General features: G+C 41.1%; 3 protein-coding genes across 3 annotated transcripts; all 3 read right to left on the minus strand.

Moving 5' to 3' along the window:
• Positions 1 to 3,106: 3,106 nt before the first annotated feature.
• On the minus strand, positions 3,107 to 4,935 carry LOC148081865 (phenylethanolamine N-methyltransferase-like). Its single transcript, XM_087788363.1, has 3 exons — positions 4,776 to 4,935; positions 3,779 to 3,989; positions 3,107 to 3,666 (listed from the first exon to the last, which is right to left on the minus strand). The coding sequence occupies exons 1-3, from the start codon at positions 4,933 to 4,935 to the stop codon at positions 3,231 to 3,233; spliced, it is 807 nt and encodes a 268-aa protein (XP_087644489.1). The 3' UTR covers positions 3,107 to 3,230.
• An 801-nt stretch (positions 4,936 to 5,736) lies between these two features.
• LOC148081866 (phenylethanolamine N-methyltransferase-like) lies at positions 5,737 to 6,795 on the minus strand. Its single transcript, XM_087788364.1, has 3 exons — positions 6,636 to 6,795; positions 6,286 to 6,496; positions 5,737 to 6,172 (listed from the first exon to the last, which is right to left on the minus strand). Exons 1-3 carry the CDS (start codon positions 6,793 to 6,795, stop codon positions 5,737 to 5,739), a joined length of 807 nt encoding a protein of 268 aa, XP_087644490.1.
• Positions 6,796 to 19,052: 12,257 nt separating this feature from the next.
• LOC148081867 (phenylethanolamine N-methyltransferase-like) lies at positions 19,053 to 20,401 on the minus strand. The gene is made up of 3 exons (XM_087788366.1): positions 19,951 to 20,401; positions 19,601 to 19,811; positions 19,053 to 19,488 (listed from the first exon to the last, which is right to left on the minus strand). Exons 1-3 carry the CDS (start codon positions 20,108 to 20,110, stop codon positions 19,053 to 19,055), a joined length of 807 nt encoding a protein of 268 aa, XP_087644492.1. The 5' UTR covers positions 20,111 to 20,401.
• Positions 20,402 to 20,655: the final 254 nt, after the last annotated feature.

The following is a 20,655-nucleotide window of genomic DNA, read 5'->3' on the forward strand; positions in this document are numbered from 1 at the left end:
GTTGACCCAGCAGACTTTTAACTTATTTTAAACATTTACAAAGTATGAGCTGCTGACAGGTCATCAGGAAGATACAAACTTTGTTGGGTTTGACTTGTGCCATGTTAAATCTCTTGACTAAAAGTATTGTGTGACATGTTGTGTCCCGGAGGCCTTCAGTGACCCATGGGCTCACAACACTTCATCTGGATCATCTCTGGAGAGCCTCTAATTGAACTACCTGTTACTTTCTGACACCACTGTGCATCATGGGAGTCATTATCTGTTACCTTATTGCTCTCCCATAGATATAATAATCTTTTAGATAGCAGTGTGACTCAGTAGTGTTTTCTGGTAATGTCAAAAAACTCCTCAAGTAACTATATTTTGAAACAATAGATATATTTTCAAGTATGAAAAACAGCCTCAAAATACAACTGTAATAAATGATTAACTATTGCATGGTCGCCTCCAATCATCCTATGTATTATAAGTAAGTATATTTACAACTTTGTGTGTTTTGTTTGTCAAGTTGGTTGCATTTTTTAATCTGTTGTCATCACTATTTATTATGTATTGAACTTGATTAACTCATGGACTTCAGACTCAGTTGTTAATAACTTCCTGTATTATTTCAAAACGTGAAAATAAATAGATAAGAAACGCTATTAAGACGTCACGAACCACTCAATTAGAATATATTGTGTACATGGCGCCATCTTTTGGTGTAAAATATATCGCACAAGATATATTTTATATATTATATATATAATCTATTATTGTACAGCTTTAATGATTTAATATAGTAGTAAATCCACTTCGATTAGTTAAACAGACAAATGTTATCTGTTTATAGGACATTTTATATCGTGAATCTGTCATGTGTATTACTGTATCAGCTTTCTCACTCTTTCATATACTAATTTTAAAACGGTTTACATCTCATCTCCTCGATTTGTTTGTTTGATTTTTGACTTAATTATGAATATTGTTTTAAATTAGGCGACTGTCATAACCCATTTCTGTCAGTAGGTGGAAGCAATATACTACAGTCCCTGACTTAAGTCTTGTCGCTTATTTAAGTTGTAGGCAAAACAAATAATAACTTGACCTGTTGTTGATCAATTGGAACCAGAAATTGCTTATATGGAAGGCAAAGGTCTACTGATTATGCTTATCATACCAAAATAAGTTTTAGTATTATTTAATTACTTTTATCATTTAATTAGGGCAGAAAGGTGGGATTTTGCTTCGACAGATTATAGCTTCACCTGTGACAAATACTGTAATTAAAACACATTTCCAGGTGTGTATAAAAGGGCACAAGCACACCAGATATCCATGTGAAGTGCAACGTGGCCTGACAAGATGCCAAGAATTAAACCACAGACCAAAGTGCTGATCAACAAGAGCCTGAAGACCACGGGCTCTTGTTGACAGACCACGTAAGACAACCGAGAGGAACATTTGTTGCTTCCGACAGTCCAGGGCCAGCCCCTTTTCAACTGCAGCACAACTACATGAGAACTGGTCAACAGCAACCCCTGTAACTAAAAGAACAGTTTGTCGAATTCTCTCACAGAGTGGTCTCCATGGCTGCATTAGTGCAAAAAAAACAGCATTAAACAAAAGACAACAAAAAATCTTGTTGCATTTGCCAAGGCTGACAGCTTGGAGAAAGGATGGACGGTGGAAAAGTGACAAAAGGTGGATTTTTATGATAAATCATCAATTGAAGTGCATTCAAATCGCCACAAATATTGCAAAAGACCTGTTGGAACCCGCATGGACCCAAGATTCACCCACAAAACAGTAAAGTTTGGTGGAGGAAAATTCATGGTATGGGGTTACATCCAGTATGGGGGTGTGCGAGAGATCTGAAGAGTGGGATGGCAACATCAACAGCCTGAAGTAACTAGAAATTCTTGTTGCCCATTACATTCCAAACCATAGCAGAGGGCAAATTCTTCAGCAAGATGGTGCTCTGTCTCAGCCTCACAGTTCCTGAAAGTGAAGAAGGTCAAGGTGCTCCAGATTGGCCAAACCAATTACCAGACATGAATATTATTGAGCATGAACCAAAGAATATTAATGAACTCCTGGACCGCCATCATAAAAGTTTAGCTCAAGTGTACCATTGATCAGAGATAAAACATTGGATACAAGACTTATATCAAGTGATAAATGGACCTGAATCAACGTCCAGAAGGAGCCCACTTTTGATATCACCTGTTGTCAAAATATTCACTTATAGCTTCTTCATCGCTACTAGAAAAACGATGTTATTTCACATCATTGTCTTGTTCATGTATCAAACAGAAAAACTACAGCTGAAACACCTCAATTGAAACTAAATATACTGTTTGAGAGCAGCAATTTGTTTATTCCTACCTTCAGTGAAGGCCTTGTGCAGGGTCCTCATGAGCCACATGGTAAATGTATCTTCTTTGGTAAAGTCTGCAGGTGGATAGCTGTAGTTGTACTGCAGGTACCAAGCAGGGTCAAAACTTTTCTTGTAGGTCCTGCCAATGCTGTGTGTTCTGTGTCCATTTTTGCACCACTTGCATTGATGTCTCTGCTCAGATGTAGGGCTGCAAATCACAGCCAAGTGATTTATGACCCCACAGCTGCAAGATATAACTGTACATTTGCCTGTATTAAGGGTGACCCATCTACCTATTGGCCCTCTCCTTATACTTATAACTATGATACTGATCAGCTTCAACATTGGTGAATACAGTTATGTCATAGTTTAAATACTATCACATTAAAGATTCTTTATTTCTTTTCCTTTTTCGATTACTTCTTACCTATGAGTAACAAGACTCAGTCTGAGGTGCTTTTGTATAACATCAGGGTCACCAACAACAGCTGCCAGGTTACCCTACCGTCTGCATGTCCAGAATGTCTTCAGTACAGAGAGCCAGGATTCAGCAGTTGAAGACAATTGGTTGATGTGGCAATGCAGTGAAAACAGAAAACCAGGAGCAGGAAATAGATTGTATGTGTTTATGTAGTCTTCAGAACACTTGAAAGTACCTTTTTAAGCCTGGTTCCATGATGTCGCATATGTATTATACTGGGCTGATCTATGTTCACAGAAGTGTATAATATAATATGTGGAATGTTGACGGCTGGATGGGTGCCAGGTACTTGCTTAAGTAAAGCCAAATCAGTTCAACTAAACCACGAACAAGACTAAACAAACTGACTCCAATTTCCTCTGTGCCTTCACTTTCTGTTTATTTGCTTCAGTTCTTTTTGGCTTTTGCGAAAAAAATTGAACCGCAATCATCGGTTTGCTCTGGCTTTGTCGGTAATTGGTACACTTCCATTCTAACCAGGCTGAGACCACTCTGACTGAATATCCGACAGATATCGGCCTCAGTGAATGAGTGAACAGGGAGTCTTGCTCCTGGACTGCCATCATAATAGGTCGTCAATAATGTACTTATGAGCAGGAAGTGACCACCAGGCTTCAGCAGAGATAGAACATTGGACAAGGCTACAGAATAGGTGGACAGGTTGAGGCAGGCAGAATCCAGACAGAAGCAGCTGAGAATGCAGTCAGCTCCTTCAGGAGGAACCACTTCAGCACTCACAGGCTGAGGGAGGTGGACGTCCACGTGGACGATGTCTTTCAGCACTTTCCTCAGTCGTGCTGCTTTGTCCTTTATGGCTGAGGGCCTGAATGAACATTACAGAAATTACATATAAACAGACTTTTATTGAATGATAAATGTCATGGATGCGTTTAAACGGAGATAAAATAGTAAACAAAATTAAACATTAAACATACTCTCGTCCCTCCAGCCTGCAGCCGTTCACGAAGAATGGTGACCAGTCAAGGCTGCACTTCCCATTGTCCTCGAACCAGTTCTTCAGCTCGGCACGATTGACCTCCAGGAAGTCACTCATAACCACATGGTCGAATATCTCACAAGCTGACATCACCTGGTAAATAGTTGGACCCGAACCAACGTCCAGAAGGAGCCCACCTTTGATGTCACCTGTTTGTCAAAACATAGACTTTAGACTTAAGCTTCTTTATCTACTGGACACATTTAAAAGAGAGTTTATATATAAAATAAACCCCACTATTAAATTCAAATTGTTATATACATATACGCAATACTTAAATTAATGCTAAAAGATAATCAAATATAAAGTTAGAGAATAATAATATATACTCTGCTTGATGCTAAAGAGCGGGGGAACCTTTGTCCCCACACACACACAAAATCAACATACATGCATACTGATTACTGAGTTGGGACCATCTCAATTCAGTATTAGAGTCCTATCACCGGTAGAATAAACCAGCTACCCCAGGGGGGGAACGAAAGACAGGAACAATCCCATAACGAGTGTGACCTCAGCCTGGGAACATTTGAATTATTAGATTACAGGAGACAACAGGCAAGCTCTTCAGACGGGACACATGGGAATCAGAAAACTTGAAAGAACAATTTGGCAGGAAGACCCGACCCCCCTTGACTAGGAACTGGATTTAAACAGCGCAAGATTTCTACATCTTAACGCTATTCTGTTCTGGACTATCAATTTGTTGGGTCGCAGAAAGAAGGACACCCAGTGGTTCGTGAAGGAAGCTTGTATTTCTTTTGCTTCGAAGTGGTAAATAAACGACCCGAATATACTCTGGATTGTTCCTTTTTCTCCACAAATAAAGTGGCCGATGTCTGTGAACAGACAACGCTTTTGACTTTTATACCACCTACGAAACAACAAAATACACCCCTAAGATCAGCAAAATATGACTTTAATATCATTCCTACCTTCAGTGAAAGCCTTGTGCAGGGTCCTCATGAGCCACATGGTATATGTGTCTTCTTTGGTAAAGTCTGCACGTGGATAGCTGTAGTTGTACTGCAGGTACCAAGCAGGGTCAAAAGTCTGCTTGTAGGTCTCCTTCAATGCCGTGTGTTCTGCGTCCATTTTTTCACCACTTTCACTGATGTTTCTGCTCAGATGTAGGGCTGCACTCTACTAAACTACTGTGAACAATGTAGAGCTAAATTAAACCCAAGTGATTCATGACCCCACAGCTGCAAGATATAACTGTACTGACCCTTGCATCCTATTGGCACTCTCCTTATACTTTTATCTATAATACAGATCAGCTTCAACACTGGTGAATACAGTTATGTCATAGTTTAAATACTATTACATTAAAGCTTCTTTATTAATTTTCCTTTTTCGATTACTTCTTACCTATGAGTAACATGGAAGGACCAACAAGTTGAAGCTAAGGTTTTTGGCAGCTCAGACCGCTATCAATGTAATTTCCCAGGCCAGCTGATCATTCTTCACGTAGAGACTCATTCTGAGGTGCTTTTGTATAACATCAGGGTCACCAACAACCGCTGCCAGGTTACCCTTGTCTGCATGTCCAGAATATCTTCAGTACAAAGAGCCAGGATTCAGCAGTTGAAGACAATTGGTTGATGTGGCAATGCAGTGAAAACAGAAAACCATGAAATAGATTGTATGTGTTTATGTAGTCTTCAGAACACTTGAAAGTACCTTTTTAAGCCTGGATCCATGATGTCACATATGTATTATACTGGGCTGATCTATGTTCACAGAAGTGTATAATATAACATGTGGAATGTTGACGGCTGGATGGGTGCCAGGTACTTGCTTAAGTAAAGCCAGATCAGTTCAACTAAACCACGAACAAGACTAAACAAACTGACTCCAATTTCCTCTGAACCTTCACTTTCTCTTACATTTGCTTTAGTTCTTTTTGGCTTTTGCAAAATAAATTGCTCTGCAATCATCGGTTTTCTCTTGCTTTGTTGGTAGTGGGAAAACTTCCAGTCTAACCAGGCTGAGACCACTCTGACTGAGTAGCTGACAGATATCAGCCTCAGTGAATGAGTAAGTAGGGAGTTTTGCTCCTGGACCGCCATCATAATAGTTCATCTCTAATGTACCCATGATCAGAAAGTGACCACCAGGCTTCAGCAGAGATATAACATTGGACAAGGCTGCAGAATAGGTGGACAGGTTGAGGCAGGCAGCATCCAGACAGAAGCAGCTGACAATGCAGTCAGCTCCTTCAGGTGGAACCACCTCAGCACTCACAGGCTGAGGGAGGTGGACGTCCACGTGGACGATGTCTTTCATCACTTTCCTGAGTCGTGCTGCTTTGTCCTTTATGGCTGAGGGCCTGAATGAACATTACAGAAATTACATTTTAAATAAACAGACTTTTATCGAATAATAAATGTCATGTATTTAAACACAGATAAAATAGTAATAAACAGTAAACGTTAAACATACTCTCGTCCCTCCAGCCTGCAGGCGTTCACGAAGAATGGTGACCAGTCGAAGCTGCACTTCCCATTGTCCTGGAACCAGTTCTTCAGGTGGGCACGATTGACCTCCAGGTAGTCACTCATAAACACCTGGTCGAATATCTCACAAGCTGACATCACCTGGTAAATAGTTGGACCCGAACCAACATCCAGAAGGAGCCCACCTTTGATATCACCTGTTGTCAAAACATGCACTTTAGCTTCTTTATCACTAATGGACACATTTAAAAGAGAGTTTATATTAAAAAAAACACGTACAATTCAACAAAACACACCCCTTAAATCAGCAAAACATTACTTTAATATCATTCCTACCTTCAGTAAAGGCCCTGTGCAGGGTCCTCATGAGCCACATGGTAAATGTATCTTCTTTGGTAAAGTCTGCACGTGGATAGCTGTAGTTGTACTGCAGGTACCAAGCAGGGTCAAAATCCTGCTTGTAGGTCTCCCCCAATGCCTTGTGTTCTGCGTCCATTTTTGCACCACTTGCACTGATGTTTCTCCTCGGATCATGGACTATTTATCCACATCAGTCAGCCTGTTCATCCAATCAGATTCAGGTTGTGTTGGGCAACAGTTGGTGTTCAAAAAAATATATTGACTGTAAATACACATAAGTCTGTCCAAATATTGATTTCTTTACAATGACTAGAGTAGGAGTAAATGTGTCCTGGAAATTGTTTGTCATCTTTTGTCTTGATGAAGCTTATATTCACATTGTGCTTAGCAAGTCATGTGACTGTAGCACATAACTCCCATCCTTGCCTCTCTACCTTGGCTGCCTTTGCATTTTAGAGATCTTTTTAAGATTCTTTCATTTGTTTTTAAATCATTACATGGCCTCGTCCCGTCATACCTTTCAAAGGTGCTCCACCTTTATGCTCCTGCTCGCTGCCTCAGGTCGACCGATTAACTGCTCCTGGAAGTGACAAGTTCAAAGCAGAAGCTCAGAGCTTTTACATGTTGCTCCTCTCAAGCTCTGGAAGAACTTTCCTTTGGGTTTCAACTAAAACTTGTCTTGAATCCCACTTTTCAGTTTTCTCAGCACTCTGCAGCTGTTTTAGTGTCTTTTCTTGTTTTATTTGCTTTTATTGTATTATCCTATTGTTTTTTTAAACTTCCATTTAACTTTTATTTTGGGCTATATTTTATGTTCCTGTACAGCACTTTGTCCCAACTGCTGTGTTTTAAAGTGCTATATAAATAGAGCTAAGTTGAGTCAAGTTCAGGATTTCCTGTTTAATGTAAAATGACATTTACATTAAAGAGAAAGAGGATTAGGTGCATTTAACTGACAACATAACTCAAGTGTGTATTGACTCATAGGCAGGTAAGTAAGTAAGTAAGTAATTTTTATTTATATAGCGTTTTTCCAGACCACGGTCACAAAGCGCTTAAACAATCAAAACAATACTCAATTAAATATAAACTTTAAAGCCTGAACAAATAAAAATGTTTTAAGAGGTTTCTTGAAAGAGTCAGTAGACTCCATCAAGCGCAAAGAGAGAGGAAGATCGTTCCAAAGCTTAGGAGCAACAGTCTGGAAGGATTTCTCTCCTCTGGTCCTGAACCGTGTGCGAGGATCCATCAGTAGATTCTGATCCACAGACCTCAGAGCCCGAGCTTGGGTGTAATTCTGGATCAGATCAGTGATGTCAGGAGGAGCCTGACCATGAATAGCTCTGAAAGTAAGAACCAGAATTTTAATTTACATCATGGAGGCGGTAGTTGAAGCCCAGACTCCACTGAATACACCGCAAATCAGTCGTTGCATTAGATCCTGTCATTGAATTCTGTCCATATTTCCATAATAGTCGACCAATACCTGTCTCTTAACTTCTATCTCTGGAATATAATCTTTTAGAGATAGAAGACGTAGACTATTAAGGTCATGGTGTGTAGCATCTAGACCCTGAATCTCATTTCCAGTCCAAAATGACCATTAGAGATCACGGATAGAGGATAATTAGATCACAGATCACAAAGATCAGTGAACAGAGAAGCAGATCGAGTGCATGAATGCTCTTCCCAAGATGCAACACTAATAGACTCAGGGACTCATTAATTCCTCGCGCTATTAGACTGTATTATTGTGAATATGGGGGCAGGAGTGGAGTGAAAAGATGTTATTCTATGTGAACCCGTGTATCCTTTTCTTTGTGTTATTTCCCTTGATCTATGTTCCTTCTATTTGGTCATTCCCTTGCACTGTGTTCTTTTTATTGCACTTTTGTTCTTGTTTTAATGAAAATATCGTCTGCTGTGAAATGGAAAATTAATTTTTTCAAAGGAGATCTCAGGAGGGATTAATCAAGTCTGTCCGTCCGTCCGTCCCTCCATCTATCTAATGCAGACAAATGATAACAGCTGTTAAAACTCATAGGATCATGTTGTAAATTCTCTGACCCACGAACAGTATTAAATCTTTAGTACGTCAACGCCTCACATGAAGAGCCGACATCCATGGTTGCCGACAGCAGGGCTGCTTATTCCTTTTTACCTCGCTAAAGAGGTTTTTCAAAGAAGTGTATACTGGCTCTATATCAATATCTATTTTAACAAAATCTTTAATTCAATATAGGCTTATTAGATTTTAGTTAGTATAAACGTGTTTGTTTTGATTATTTGGAATTCAATTAATTCAGTTTTAATACTTGATTTGGAATGATTTTTTATTTAAGAGAAATGCTCACAATGTATAACCATATTCATTAAATGAATCTGTGTTTGCTCTGTTGCTTTCTCACCAATGTAATCTTCGTGTGGCACTATATGGATGATAGTTTAGCATGTGATCAGATTCGCGATTATTATTTTGTAATCAGACTTATCTTTGTTTTATTGCATCATTATTGTACGATGCAATCAGGGGGAATGTAAGGATATGACAACTTGACTGTAACCAATAATCCAGATTTAACACACATCTCAAATAGTAACTTGATTAACTGATAATCTTTCATATTTAATTGATATTAAATAATCAATGCCTCTCTTTAGAATTCAAGTGCTCAGCTATTCTTCAGGTCAGGTCACACTGAGAATGTCGTGTACGAGGATCCAAGTAAGTCTTCTTGAAATGTTTGAGTTCTTTAATGAGTTCCTCGAAAACACAAATAATTCCAAAAGGTCGATGCGGCAGAATTCCAGAGCAAAGAAAACGTCCAACAGGAAAACCAAAAGCGAAGGAGAAACAAAAGGAGTCCAGACTGCAGGCGATCTAAAATACAAAAAAAACAAAAAAACAACAACAAACTCAGCGACTAGGAAGGCTGTAACAAAAAGCGCTGGCAAAGTAAATACTATAAACGTCGATGTAGCGTCGGAACTATAATATACTATACATTATGAAAACTAGCTCATAATTCCTTTACATTTTTCCTTATACTTCTTTCTAAATATATCTAAAAATAGCGGATTAAAATATTCATTGTAAAATGATCGATGTTTTCTTTATAAATGCAGATTAATTTGGTGAATGAGAACAAATACGTTTAATAAGTTAACTACTGTGTGTTAATTTATGATCAATATTGATCGTTAATGTAACTCTGATGTGACCATCTCAACATGGCCACTGAGTGCCGCTAAACTTCACATTATCACCATTTCTTGCCTCTTAAAGCAAATGTAGTTTTTGTATCGTACATATTTAACCTATACATGTATAATATGTTTAATTTGCGTCACTGAAAATTGTCAACTGCTCCTTTTGATTCTCAACTGCTGGCAAAAGTGGAGGATTTTCCTGGTAAAAAAATACACCCGTTTTTATCCAGTATAACTACAATTAGACTGCAACATGCATGGCTGTGATTTTTACACATTTAATTTAATACAGTTCCATGTTTTCCCTGATCCAAGACGGACGAGTTATCATAATCATTTACATTTCTGATTAAAATTGTATTTTTGAACAAACTAAAGTAAAATAATAATAATAATAATGATACATTTATTTTATATGGCGCCTTTCAGGGCACTCAAGGTCGCCTAACAATCAGAAAACAATGCAAAAACACAATGAAAAACAAGTTAAAAAGCACAGAGCTTGCAGCAGATTTTCAGTCCATTGGTGAGTATGCCTGTCTAAATAAATGAGTTTTAAGGTGGGATTTGAAGGTGAGAAGTGAGTCCATATTTCTGATGTCCGGGGGAAGGCTGTTCCAGAGGCGTGGGGCGGAGCGGCTGAAAGCTCGAGCCCCCATGGTGGACAGACGAGCAGGGGGGACGTGAAGGTTGATGGAGGAGGCGGATCTAAGTGACCGGGTGGGAGTGTTGATTTGGATGAGGTCAGACAGATATGGGGGGGCAAGGTTGTGTATGGCATTGAATGTATTGAGGAGGATCTTGTATTCAATACGGTGTTTGATAGGGAGCCAATGAAGTTGGTGCAGGATGGGGGTGATGTGACAGATGGCAGGGGTTTTGGTGACAATACGTGCAGCAGCGTTTTGGACCAGCTGGAGTTTATGGAGGAGTTTGTGGGGGAGACCAAACAGAAGGGAGTTGCAATAGTCCAGGTGTGAGGTGACCAGAGAATGGACCAGGATAGCGGTGCTGTTGGGGGTGAGTGACGGGCGGAGGCGGTTGATGTTCCGAAGGTGAAAGTAGGCGGACCGGATGGAGTTGTTGATATGGGTATGGAATGATAAGGTGCTATCGAGGACGACTACCAGACTCTTGACCTGAGGGGAGGGGGAAACTGAGGAGTTGTCAATGGAGAGGGTGAGACTGGGTTGCTTGGTGAGTGTGGATTTTGAGCCAATGAGGGCTATCTCTGTTTTGTTGCTGTTAAGTTTGAGAAAGTGGGAGGAGAACCAGGATTTGATTTCCTGTAGGCAGGCACAGAGGGAGGGGTGTGGGAGGGCGGATGAAGGTTTGGAGGAGACATAGAGCTGGGTGTCGTCCGCGTAGCAGTGAAAATTAATGTTGTGTTTACGGAATATTTGACCAAGTGGGAGGAGATAGATGATGAATAGGATGGGGCCAAGGACAGAGCCCTGGGGAACACCGGAGGAGAGCGGGGAGGTATGGGATGAGAATGATTTTAACTGAATGAATTGAGTGCGGCCGAAGAGATAGGAATGGAACCAGTCTAGGGGAGTGTCGGATATGCCAATGGAGGCTAGTCGGTCGAGGAGGATGGAGTGGGAAATGGTGTCAAAGGCTGCTGTCAGGTCCAGGAGGATGAGGATGGATAAATGTCCAGAGTCAGCTGCCATCAGGAGGTCGTTACTCATTTTTATGAGTGCTGTTTCTGTGCTATGACGGGGGCGGAAACCGGATTGAAACTGTTCATAGAGGTTATTGTTGGAGAGGTGGGCCTGAATCTGTGATGCAACGACTTTTTCCAGAACTTTTGAGATGAATGGCAGGTTTGAGATGGGGCGGAGGTTATTGAAAATGTTGGGGTCTGAACTAGGTTTCTTCAGTAGCGGTGTAACAGCAGCAGATTTGAACTGGGATGGGACGGAACCAGAGGTGAGAGAGGAATGAATAATGGCTGTTATCAGGGGGAGTAGGGAGGGAAGGGAGGCTATAACCAGGGGGGATGGCAGGGGGTCAAGTTGGCAGGTAAATGGTTTGGAAGTCCGGATGAGTTTTGTTAAGTCAGTCGCTGAGGGGAGTTGAAAGCAGGAGAGAGGTACGGAGAGGGGGGGATTGGGAACAAAGTGGGGCGGATGACTAGACGTGTGAGGGGTCAGTTGCTGGTGAATGGTGGATATTTTGGAGTCAAAAAATGCCATTATGGAGTTAGTGTTCAGTGGAGTAGAAGTGTAGTGGAAGGGAATCAGGGGGGCGGAGAGAGTTGTTGACCACTGAGAACAGGGCCCTGGTATTGCCAGCACTAGAACTGATGATGTCTGCAAAGTATTGGGATTTGGTAGATGAAATGGCATCTTTATAATGGAGGATGTGAGCATGGTGCATTTGTTTATGTATAGTGAGTCCAGTGCTATTGAAAAGACGCTCCAGCTGACGACCTTTGGCCTTTAGCTGGCGCAGATGGGGGGAGAACCAGGGGGCAGAGTGGGGGAATGAGACAGACCGGGTTTTAATAGGGGCAAGTGAGTTAAGCAGAGATTTGAGACCAAGATTGTACAACTCAACCAACTGATCCGGGGTGTATGGGGGGGTGTTAGTGGAGAGATTTTCAATGCCAGTTGTGAGGTCGGCTAGGTTGATATTTTTTATGTTACGGAAGGATATGACACGGGGTTGCTTGGTTTTGGACAGTGTTAGACATAGGTTAAATGAGACAAGTTTGTGGTCAGAGATGGGGAGGTCGGCAGCAGAGCAATTTTTAGGAGTGAAGCCTGAGCAGCAGACTAAGTCCAAGGTATGACCTTTACAGTGGGTGGGGAAATCAATATATTGTGTGAGACCAAAACTGTCCAGGCATGAAATGAAGTCCTTAGTAGATGCCAGATTGTTGTTGTCTAGATGAATATTTATGTCACCAAGCAAAATTATATTGGATGAGAGTGAGCAGATGTGGGTGAGAAGTGTGGTGAATTCATCAATGAAGTCCTTGTTATATTTGGGTGGGCGGTAAATGTTGACTAAAACAGTGGGAGTAGGGCCAATTAATTGAAGAGCCACAGCCTCGAATGACTGTGACACAGGCAGAGTAACATGACCGACCTTCCAAGTCTCGCGGTGAAGTATCGCAAGACCTCCTCCTCTTCTGGAGAGACAAGGTTTGCTGGTGTAAACAAACCCAGGTGGTGTACTTTCATTCAACTGAGAAAAATCATCAGGAGTTTGCCATGTCTCACTAAGACAGAGACAGTCGAGTTTGCGGTCGAGGATGAGGTCTTGCAGTAGTTGTCCCTTGCCAGTAAGAGAGCGGGTGTTGATTATTCCAAAGTTGACGTCAGAATGCTGGTTGGAGAAGCCAACGTTAGCGGGCCTAGCTAGGCTAGCTAACGCGCTGTGGTCCACCTTCCTGCCGGTGTGTTTCGGAGGCTGGCGGTGGCCGGAGGACCAGATGGACTGTATGGCAGTGGAGTCATCGATGCTATAACTCCGTCCGGCTCCACGGTGGGTGTATCTCCGGCGAGCGATGTAGGGGAAGCGGTGCAGTGCTGACGGGGGAGCAGGGCGGTAGTGATACCGCAGTTGGAGGAGCTCCGCACTCATGTACTGAATCAAGGTTGACGCTGGGTTTATTAGAAGAGACAGGACAGTCCACAAGAGCACAGAGCTCACAGCAAGGTTGTAGATCCACGTCATGATCCACGGGCTGTTGGTCCGAGCAGCGGTAGCAGTAGCCAGGTATTCCAGGTACGGAAAACCGAACGTTCACAAACACAAGGCCGATAAAACAAATTGAATTTATACTAGGCCCATGGTGGGAATCAACAGTAGCACTTTCATCATGAGTAGAAGGTCTGCTGAAAGCGAGGCATAGAAACATAAAAACTTTAAAAATAACCGGAGAGCAGCGGCAGCTAGTCGCGCCAGCGTTCACTCATGCCAGCTAGCCATGAGCTACTAGTCACTACTACTAGAGTGTGTGTCACGATACAACATCTGACGTAATGTAAGATGTGTTGTGAGTGTTCCTGTAAGACTTAGTTCCTGTGAGTGTGATGCCCCAGTGTGCACTCACAATGGTGATATTTATTTTATTCAATGTAACGTTTCACAAGTAGACGTGTAATTTCATGGTTTGAGCAGCAGAAACAAGTAACCTGTCCGACGTAATTTCATTCATTTGATTTCGGGTCAGTATCTGTGATTTAATGAATGATGCGTCACTGTAATGATGTTTGGATGTCCTCTTCTGTGAAATGACAAGAGAAAGTTTTTGTGAAGTTTGTGTGGACGTTTGTGCGTGTGTGATAGAAATTAGCTACAATTGCGAGTGTAAATGGCTTTGTGTGCATTTGGGCTGTATACAAGTTTATATTGGTATTTTGTTAATGAATGAAACTAGCTCAAGTTGTTTGTTAAGTCAGTGTAAGAGAAAGAGCGAGACAGGTTTGGGAGACTGTTAATGTAGGTTTTAAAGAGAACAGAAGTAAAAGCTATACGGTTTTGAAGTAATGAACAGATATGAATGAACATGTAAACAATGGAATATTAATATGTATTTAGTTTATTGAGGAAGAAGCATGACTAGAGAAAGTAAATAGAAAAGAAAATGACATCAATTATATTACAGCAGGAGAAAAAACAAAAACATAAGAGTAATGCCAGCAAATGGAATTTTAAAAATCAGCCCGATCAGTGAAAGACTGTTCTGTTAAAACAAGTAAGTGATTTGATTACTGCAAAAGTCTGCTACAGATTTGCAAACAGTAAATGCAGCAGTACAGCAGAGGGCGCCAAATGTATCAAATCACATACCTTGCTCAAACTTGATAAAATCCAAAAAGGACAGTATTTTGCGGTCATAAAATTTAAGCAATGCTTTTTGGTCCATTCCTTCAGAAAAATAAAGTCAAGCATGGTTTGTTTTTAACTTACAAATGAGAAACACTTACTTGGACAAGATTACTATCACGGTGTGGAACGGAGAAACCCAGGCGCAGAGGTGATTTGCAGAGACTTGGATTAATTCAGTGGGGAAGGCAGAGGCGTAGTCATACAGTCCAGGAATAGGCAACAGAAGGCAAAGCAAACACGGCGTCAAGGGGCAGAAACAGGTCGATAATCACAACAGGCAGGAATGGAGTCTTGGTCGGGACAAAGGCAAGGAGACAGGGTAGGGATGCTGGAATACTCAGCAGCAGGATACGGGTACTGGAAAACGGTGATGACAAGACAAAGGACGTGACAGAGAGTGGGGGCTTGAGAACACAGGGGAGCAATCAGCAACAGCTGGGGGCGGGACTAACGAGACACGGCTGGGAACAATTACTACTCAGACAGGGGGGAGGTAAGACTAGCACAGACACAAGGGAGCAGATTTCACAATAAAACCGGAAACACAAGGAGGAATATGTAGACTCACGACAATTACACTGCAAGTCCAACCATCTTCGGTCAAAACATTCAGGCGTGTCTCTGTAACTTTACTCCAAAGGAAAGGAAGTCAAATTTGTTTTTTTTGTTAGATGACAGCTTATTGGTTAACAAAAATCAAGACAAATGCAAGAAAGACATTCTCCAATACCTTGAGTATTTGCATAAAACGGGTTACAACTTTGGAAAAAAAGAAGTCCGATACATGGGACATGGTTTAAACAAACAAGGTAGAACAGTGGACCAAGAAAGAAAGGAGCCAAATTTGTAAACAAGTTATACATAGGCCCCGAAGAAAAAACGTGGTTACCAAAATGATTGTTTAAATGGGCGGCAGTATTGAGTCATGGGTTGACCCTTGTCTCAAACAGGAGGGATGGTAGACCAGATAAATGGGATTTATAACACGCACAGGTTTAAATTCCTTCTCAAAGAATATTTGTAAGCGGTGTTTAATCAGAGATAATTCCTAAAGTCAATTGAGACCAAAACTTGATCCAACTTATCATACAGACCATTCACCTAGATTTTATTCAGTTATCTAAACAGAAAGGTGTTGATAATTGTCTAGTACTTATAAACGCCTTCTCTAAGTGGGTTGAGATCTTTCCAAAGGCTAAACCAGATGCACCTACAGTAGCCAAAGCATTATGTAAACACATAGTTCCTCAGGAATTCCGGAGATCATCAGAATTGACACTGGATCACATTTTGTCAATGAAATGATCAGTGATCGCTGGGAAGGACCATTCCGGATTCTCATCACCACCCCTACGACCGTAAACTTGGAAGGAAAAAATCCCCTGGATTCACTTTTCCCACTGCAAATTGCAACATCTTTACAACTCTCCAAGACCTGAGCCTGTAGACCACAACTCATCCAAGCAACAAAAAGACGCAGGACTTCAAACTACTGAGCTGAGACAACAACAGTGTTCTGACAGGGTTTTCATCGTGCTAGTGACCTCTGACTACCCTGGGCACTGCAACAATTTTGCCTCCTTTTTTTCTGCGCCCCATACTCACCACCCTGTTCCTAACCATTTTCTTAATCTGAGCACCATGGGCCTGGTGGGAAACACCGGCCACATGGGACGTCATGGACGGTATATAAAGAGCACACCAAGTCCACATGACCTACAAGAACGACCAAGACGAGAGAAAACGTAAGGGCATTGACCCTTGAGTAAATCAAATGCTCTATTACAAATGTCAAGAAGTAATCCTCTCTGAACATCCAAGTCTGATGATAAAATGTAAAGAAAGCTTTGGTACTTCCTACAAAGGAAAAAGGTGTTATGATATGTTCCAAAAAGGTAAAGAATCATGAAAGTCTACTCTATACTCCAAATCATTCTGGTCTAAACTATTAGGTGTGACACGTAGAACTCGAGCTGAAAGGTCAGTCACTATGAAATGAATCAGACCAAGATCTCAGAAACCAAGCGGAGTCTTTAATTTTGAACCAAGTACATGGTCGTCTCAAGATGTGACTACTTTTTGTTTACCTATACATGACAAAGTCTTGATGAAAATAATTGGGTTAGTTAGCTATCGAAACAGGAAAAATAAGGAATCAATAATGCATTGTGTGGATGGGTCCTAGACCCCTGTTAAGAATTGTGCCATTTTGATGTTCCCCAGAACTGTATGACAGAACTACTGACTAAAGATAACACCAAGCCTAAATGTAAAAAATAAGAACCTTTTTCTTCCAGTAACTTGGTTTGAGCAATCCAAACCCATCTTTAGCAGTGACATAGAGAGAAACCAGAACTTCACTTGTTTCAAAAGTAGTGATACCGCTGATAAAGATGTGGGTAAAATGAATGTGAATCGCACAACTACTATTGAAGTTACACAACACAGGCTGACATTTGGTGGATGTGTGGAGATATGGGGTTACAACAGAAACCTGCCCTCTCAGTGGAACGGACTGTGTACGATGGCTACACTGATCATGCCGGTCAACGCAGTTGCCGTCCAGAATAACACTCTCTTTGGATGACTCCGCCTTGAGTAGGAATAGAGAGCAGTTGGTTGGATGAGCAAGGACGACCCCACTTACATCAATGCCATTGGTGTCACTAGGGGTGTCCCACACCGGTATAAGTTGGCTGATCCCATAGGCTCAGGATTCGAGAATTTCCCTGTTATCTCTACCGTCTTCCCCGTAACGCCCATCAAAAACATAGACAGTATTAGTTACATCCTCTACAATGTCCAACATCTTGGTAATTGCACAGAAGCTGGTTTCTCGGCTATTCACGAACAATTGCATGCCACTTCTCTTTAGTACAAACCAGGGTACCACGGATTCCGAATCCAAATATATTGTCAGGGTATTTTGATGAAAAGTGTTGAGCTAAAACATGAATGTACATTATGATAAACAGGAGGGAAATGTTAAAGAATTTATGTTGCTTATAATTTTATCACAATAAACATGTAGTCATGCTTACTGCGACTCACAATGAGATGGAAGGAATGTGCCCAGTTAAAGTTTCGTTTCCCGAGAAATGACAGTATGTGCATTAAGATACAGTGACCTTCAGCAAGATAAGGGAGCTGAACTCAGCGTGCAGGAGATGACAATGCGCTGGCTACATCCAGCAACAAATAAACAGACTGTTTGTTCTCAAGTGTGTCATCATCTGAAATATGGAATAAAAAGCCAGCACGGAGAGAGTTTCTTCAGTGGTTGGAGACGAGCCGTGCCAAGGCGCCTCTCCACTCCTTTCTGGTGGTAAAATCTGCACTCTGACTGTTTGTTGTTCTAACCCTTGTCTCTGTTCTCATTCCGATTGTCCGGGAGAAATTCCCTGACATTTATCGTTCCAAGTCTTGTGTATTCATTTTAATTGCTTATGTGTGTAGGGAGATCGTGTGGACCGTCTTGAGGAAAGTTTATTTTATTTTTCATATTTTCCAGGTATGAAGTATTTGTTTCGTATTGTGAATAGTTTCTGACTCTGTTTAGTTTTATCCTGTAGATGGTGCCGTTTATATGTATGTATATGTATATGTAGGAGAGTGTACAATTGTAATGTTTATTATTTTGAATTAATCTGTAATGTTGTTGTCCTGCACATACAATCGAAGCCTGTGAATGGGAGATCGTGTGGACCATCTGGAGGAAAGTTTATTTTATTTTTCATATTTTCCAGAGTCTGAGAATGATAGAAAAAGACCGTCTGACCACATCTCTTACACCCGACTTAATCCCTTATGGATCATCATTCACAACTGTATCATTCGGTGTTGTCAGAATCTATGGTACAGCGTATCACCTATAGTAGGCCCCAGAAAAACCTCCGTAAATCTTCTCTGGGTCTTTTTCGTTCTGATGGCCTAAAACACCTTCAATTGTGTAAATTTCAAATGAGATGGGTCTTAAGAAAGATGTGTCTTTATCTATCTTTAGTACAGAGAGCCAGGATTCAGCAGTTGAAGACAATTGGTTGACGTGGCAATGCAGTGAAAACAGAAAACCAGGAAATAGATTGTATGTGTTTATTTAGTCTTCAGAACACTTGAAAGTACCCTTTTAAGCCTGGATCCATGATGTCACATATGTATTATACTGGGCTGATCTATGTTCACAGAAGTGTATAATATAATATGTGGAATGTTGACGGCTGGATGGGTGCCAGGTACTTGCTTAAATAAAGCCAAATCAGTTCAACTAAACCATGAACAAGACTAAACAAACTGACTCCAATTTCCTCTGAACCTTCACTTTCTGTTACTTTTGCTTCAGTTCTTTTTGGCTTTTGCAAAAAAAAGTGCTCTGCAATCATCGGTTTTCTCTGGCTTTGTCGGTAGTGGGAAAACTTCCAGTCTAACCAGGCTGAGACCACCCTGACTGAGTAGCTGACAGATATCAGCCTCAGTGAATTGGTGAGTAGGGAGTTTTGCTCCTGGACCGCCATCATAATAGCTCATGTCTAGTGTACCTATGATCAGAAAGTCCCCACCAGGCTTCAGCAGAGATAGAACATTGGACAAGGCTACAGAATAGGTGGACGGGTTGAGGCAGGCAGAATCCAGACAGAAGCAGCTGACAATGCAGTCAGCTCCTTCAGGAGGAACCACCTCAGCACTCACAGGCTGAGGGAGGTGGACGTCCACGTGGACGATGTCTTTAATCACTTTCCTGAGTCGTGCTGCTTTGTCCTTTATGGCTGAGGGCCTGAATGAACATTACAGAAATTACATTTTCAATAAACAGACTTTTTTCGAATGATAAATGTCATGGATGTAACAGAGATAAAATAGTAAACGAAAGTAAACGTTAAACATACTCTCGTCCCTCCAGCCTGCAGGCGTTCACGAAGAATGGTGACCAGTCGAAGCTGCACTTCCCATTGTCCTGGAACCAGTTCTTCAGGTAGGCACAATTGACCTCCAGGTAGTCACTCATAACCACCTGGTCGAATATCTCACAACCTGACATCACCTGGTAAATAGTTGGACCTGAACCAAGGTCCAGAAGGAGCCCACCTTTGATGTCCCCTGTTGTCAAAACATGCACTTTAGCTTCTTTATCACTAATGGACACATTTAAAAGAGAGTTTAAATATAAAAAAACACCTACAATTCAATAAAACACATCCCTTAAATCAGGAAAACATTACTTTAATGTCATTCCTACCTTCAGTAAAGGCCCTGTGCAGGACTCTCATCTGCCACATGGTAAATGTATCTTCTTTTGTAAAGTCTGCACGTGGATAGCTGTAGTTGTACTGCAGGTACCAAGCAGGGTCAAAACCCTGCTTGTAGCTCTCCGCCAGTTCCTTGTGTTCTGCCTCCATTTTGGCACCACTTGCACTGATGTTTCTCCTCGGATCATGGACTATTTATCCACATCAGTCAGCCTGTTCATCCAATCAGATTCAGGTTGTGTTAGTCAACAGTTGGTGTTCAAATAATTATATTGACTGTAAATACACACAAGTCTGTCCAAATATTGATTTCTTTACAATGACTAGAGTAGGAGTATATGCTTGTCATCTTTTGTCTTGATGAAGCTTAAGCAGAAGCTCAGAGCTTTTACATGTTGCTCCTCTCAAGCTCTGGAAGAACTTTCCTTTGGATGTCAACTAGAACTTTTTTTTTAGTTATCTCAGCACTCTGCAGCTGTTCTAGTGTCTTTTCTTGTTTTATTTGCTTATATTGTATTATCCTAGTGTTGTTTTTTTAAACTTCCATTTAACTTTGGGGCTATATTTTATCTTCTTGTACGGCACTTTGTCCCAACTGCTGTCTTTTAAATTGCTATATAAATAGACCTAAGTTGACTCAAGTTAAGTATTGCTTGTTTAATGTCAAATAACATTTACATAAAAGAGAAAGAGGA

Source organism: Callionymus lyra, chromosome 4, assembly GCF_982586985.1.
Source record: "Callionymus lyra chromosome 4, fCalLyr1.hap1.1, whole genome shotgun sequence".
Lineage (NCBI taxonomy): Eukaryota > Metazoa > Chordata > Actinopteri > Syngnathiformes > Callionymidae > Callionymus > Callionymus lyra.

What these genes read in the sequence shown, in the direction of transcription:
- LOC148081867 (XM_087788366.1), bottom strand. Translation starts at nt 20,110, where the DNA reads ATGGAGGCAGAACACAAGGAACTGGCGGAGAGCTACAAGCAGGGTTTT. An exon ending in GCACAGGGCCTTTACTGAAG is followed by an intron (nt 19,812 to 19,950) that starts GTAGGAATGACA and finishes TTTTGACAACAG; the next exon opens with GGGACATCAAAGGTGGGCTC. An exon ending in TGCAGGCTGGAGGGACGAGA is followed by an intron (nt 19,489 to 19,600) that starts GTATGTTTAACG and finishes ATGTTCATTCAG; the next exon opens with GCCCTCAGCCATAAAGGACA.
- LOC148081865 (XM_087788363.1), bottom strand. Translation starts at nt 4,935, where the DNA reads ATGGACGCAGAACACACGGCATTGAAGGAGACCTACAAGCAGACTTTT. An exon ending in GCACAAGGCTTTCACTGAAG is followed by an intron (nt 3,990 to 4,775) that starts GTAGGAATGATA and finishes TTTGACAAACAG; the next exon opens with GTGACATCAAAGGTGGGCTC. An exon ending in TGCAGGCTGGAGGGACGAGA is followed by an intron (nt 3,667 to 3,778) that starts GTATGTTTAATG and finishes ATGTTCATTCAG; the next exon opens with GCCCTCAGCCATAAAGGACA.
- LOC148081866 (XM_087788364.1), bottom strand. Translation starts at nt 6,795, where the DNA reads ATGGACGCAGAACACAAGGCATTGGGGGAGACCTACAAGCAGGATTTT. An exon ending in GCACAGGGCCTTTACTGAAG is followed by an intron (nt 6,497 to 6,635) that starts GTAGGAATGATA and finishes TTTTGACAACAG; the next exon opens with GTGATATCAAAGGTGGGCTC. An exon ending in TGCAGGCTGGAGGGACGAGA is followed by an intron (nt 6,173 to 6,285) that starts GTATGTTTAACG and finishes ATGTTCATTCAG; the next exon opens with GCCCTCAGCCATAAAGGACA.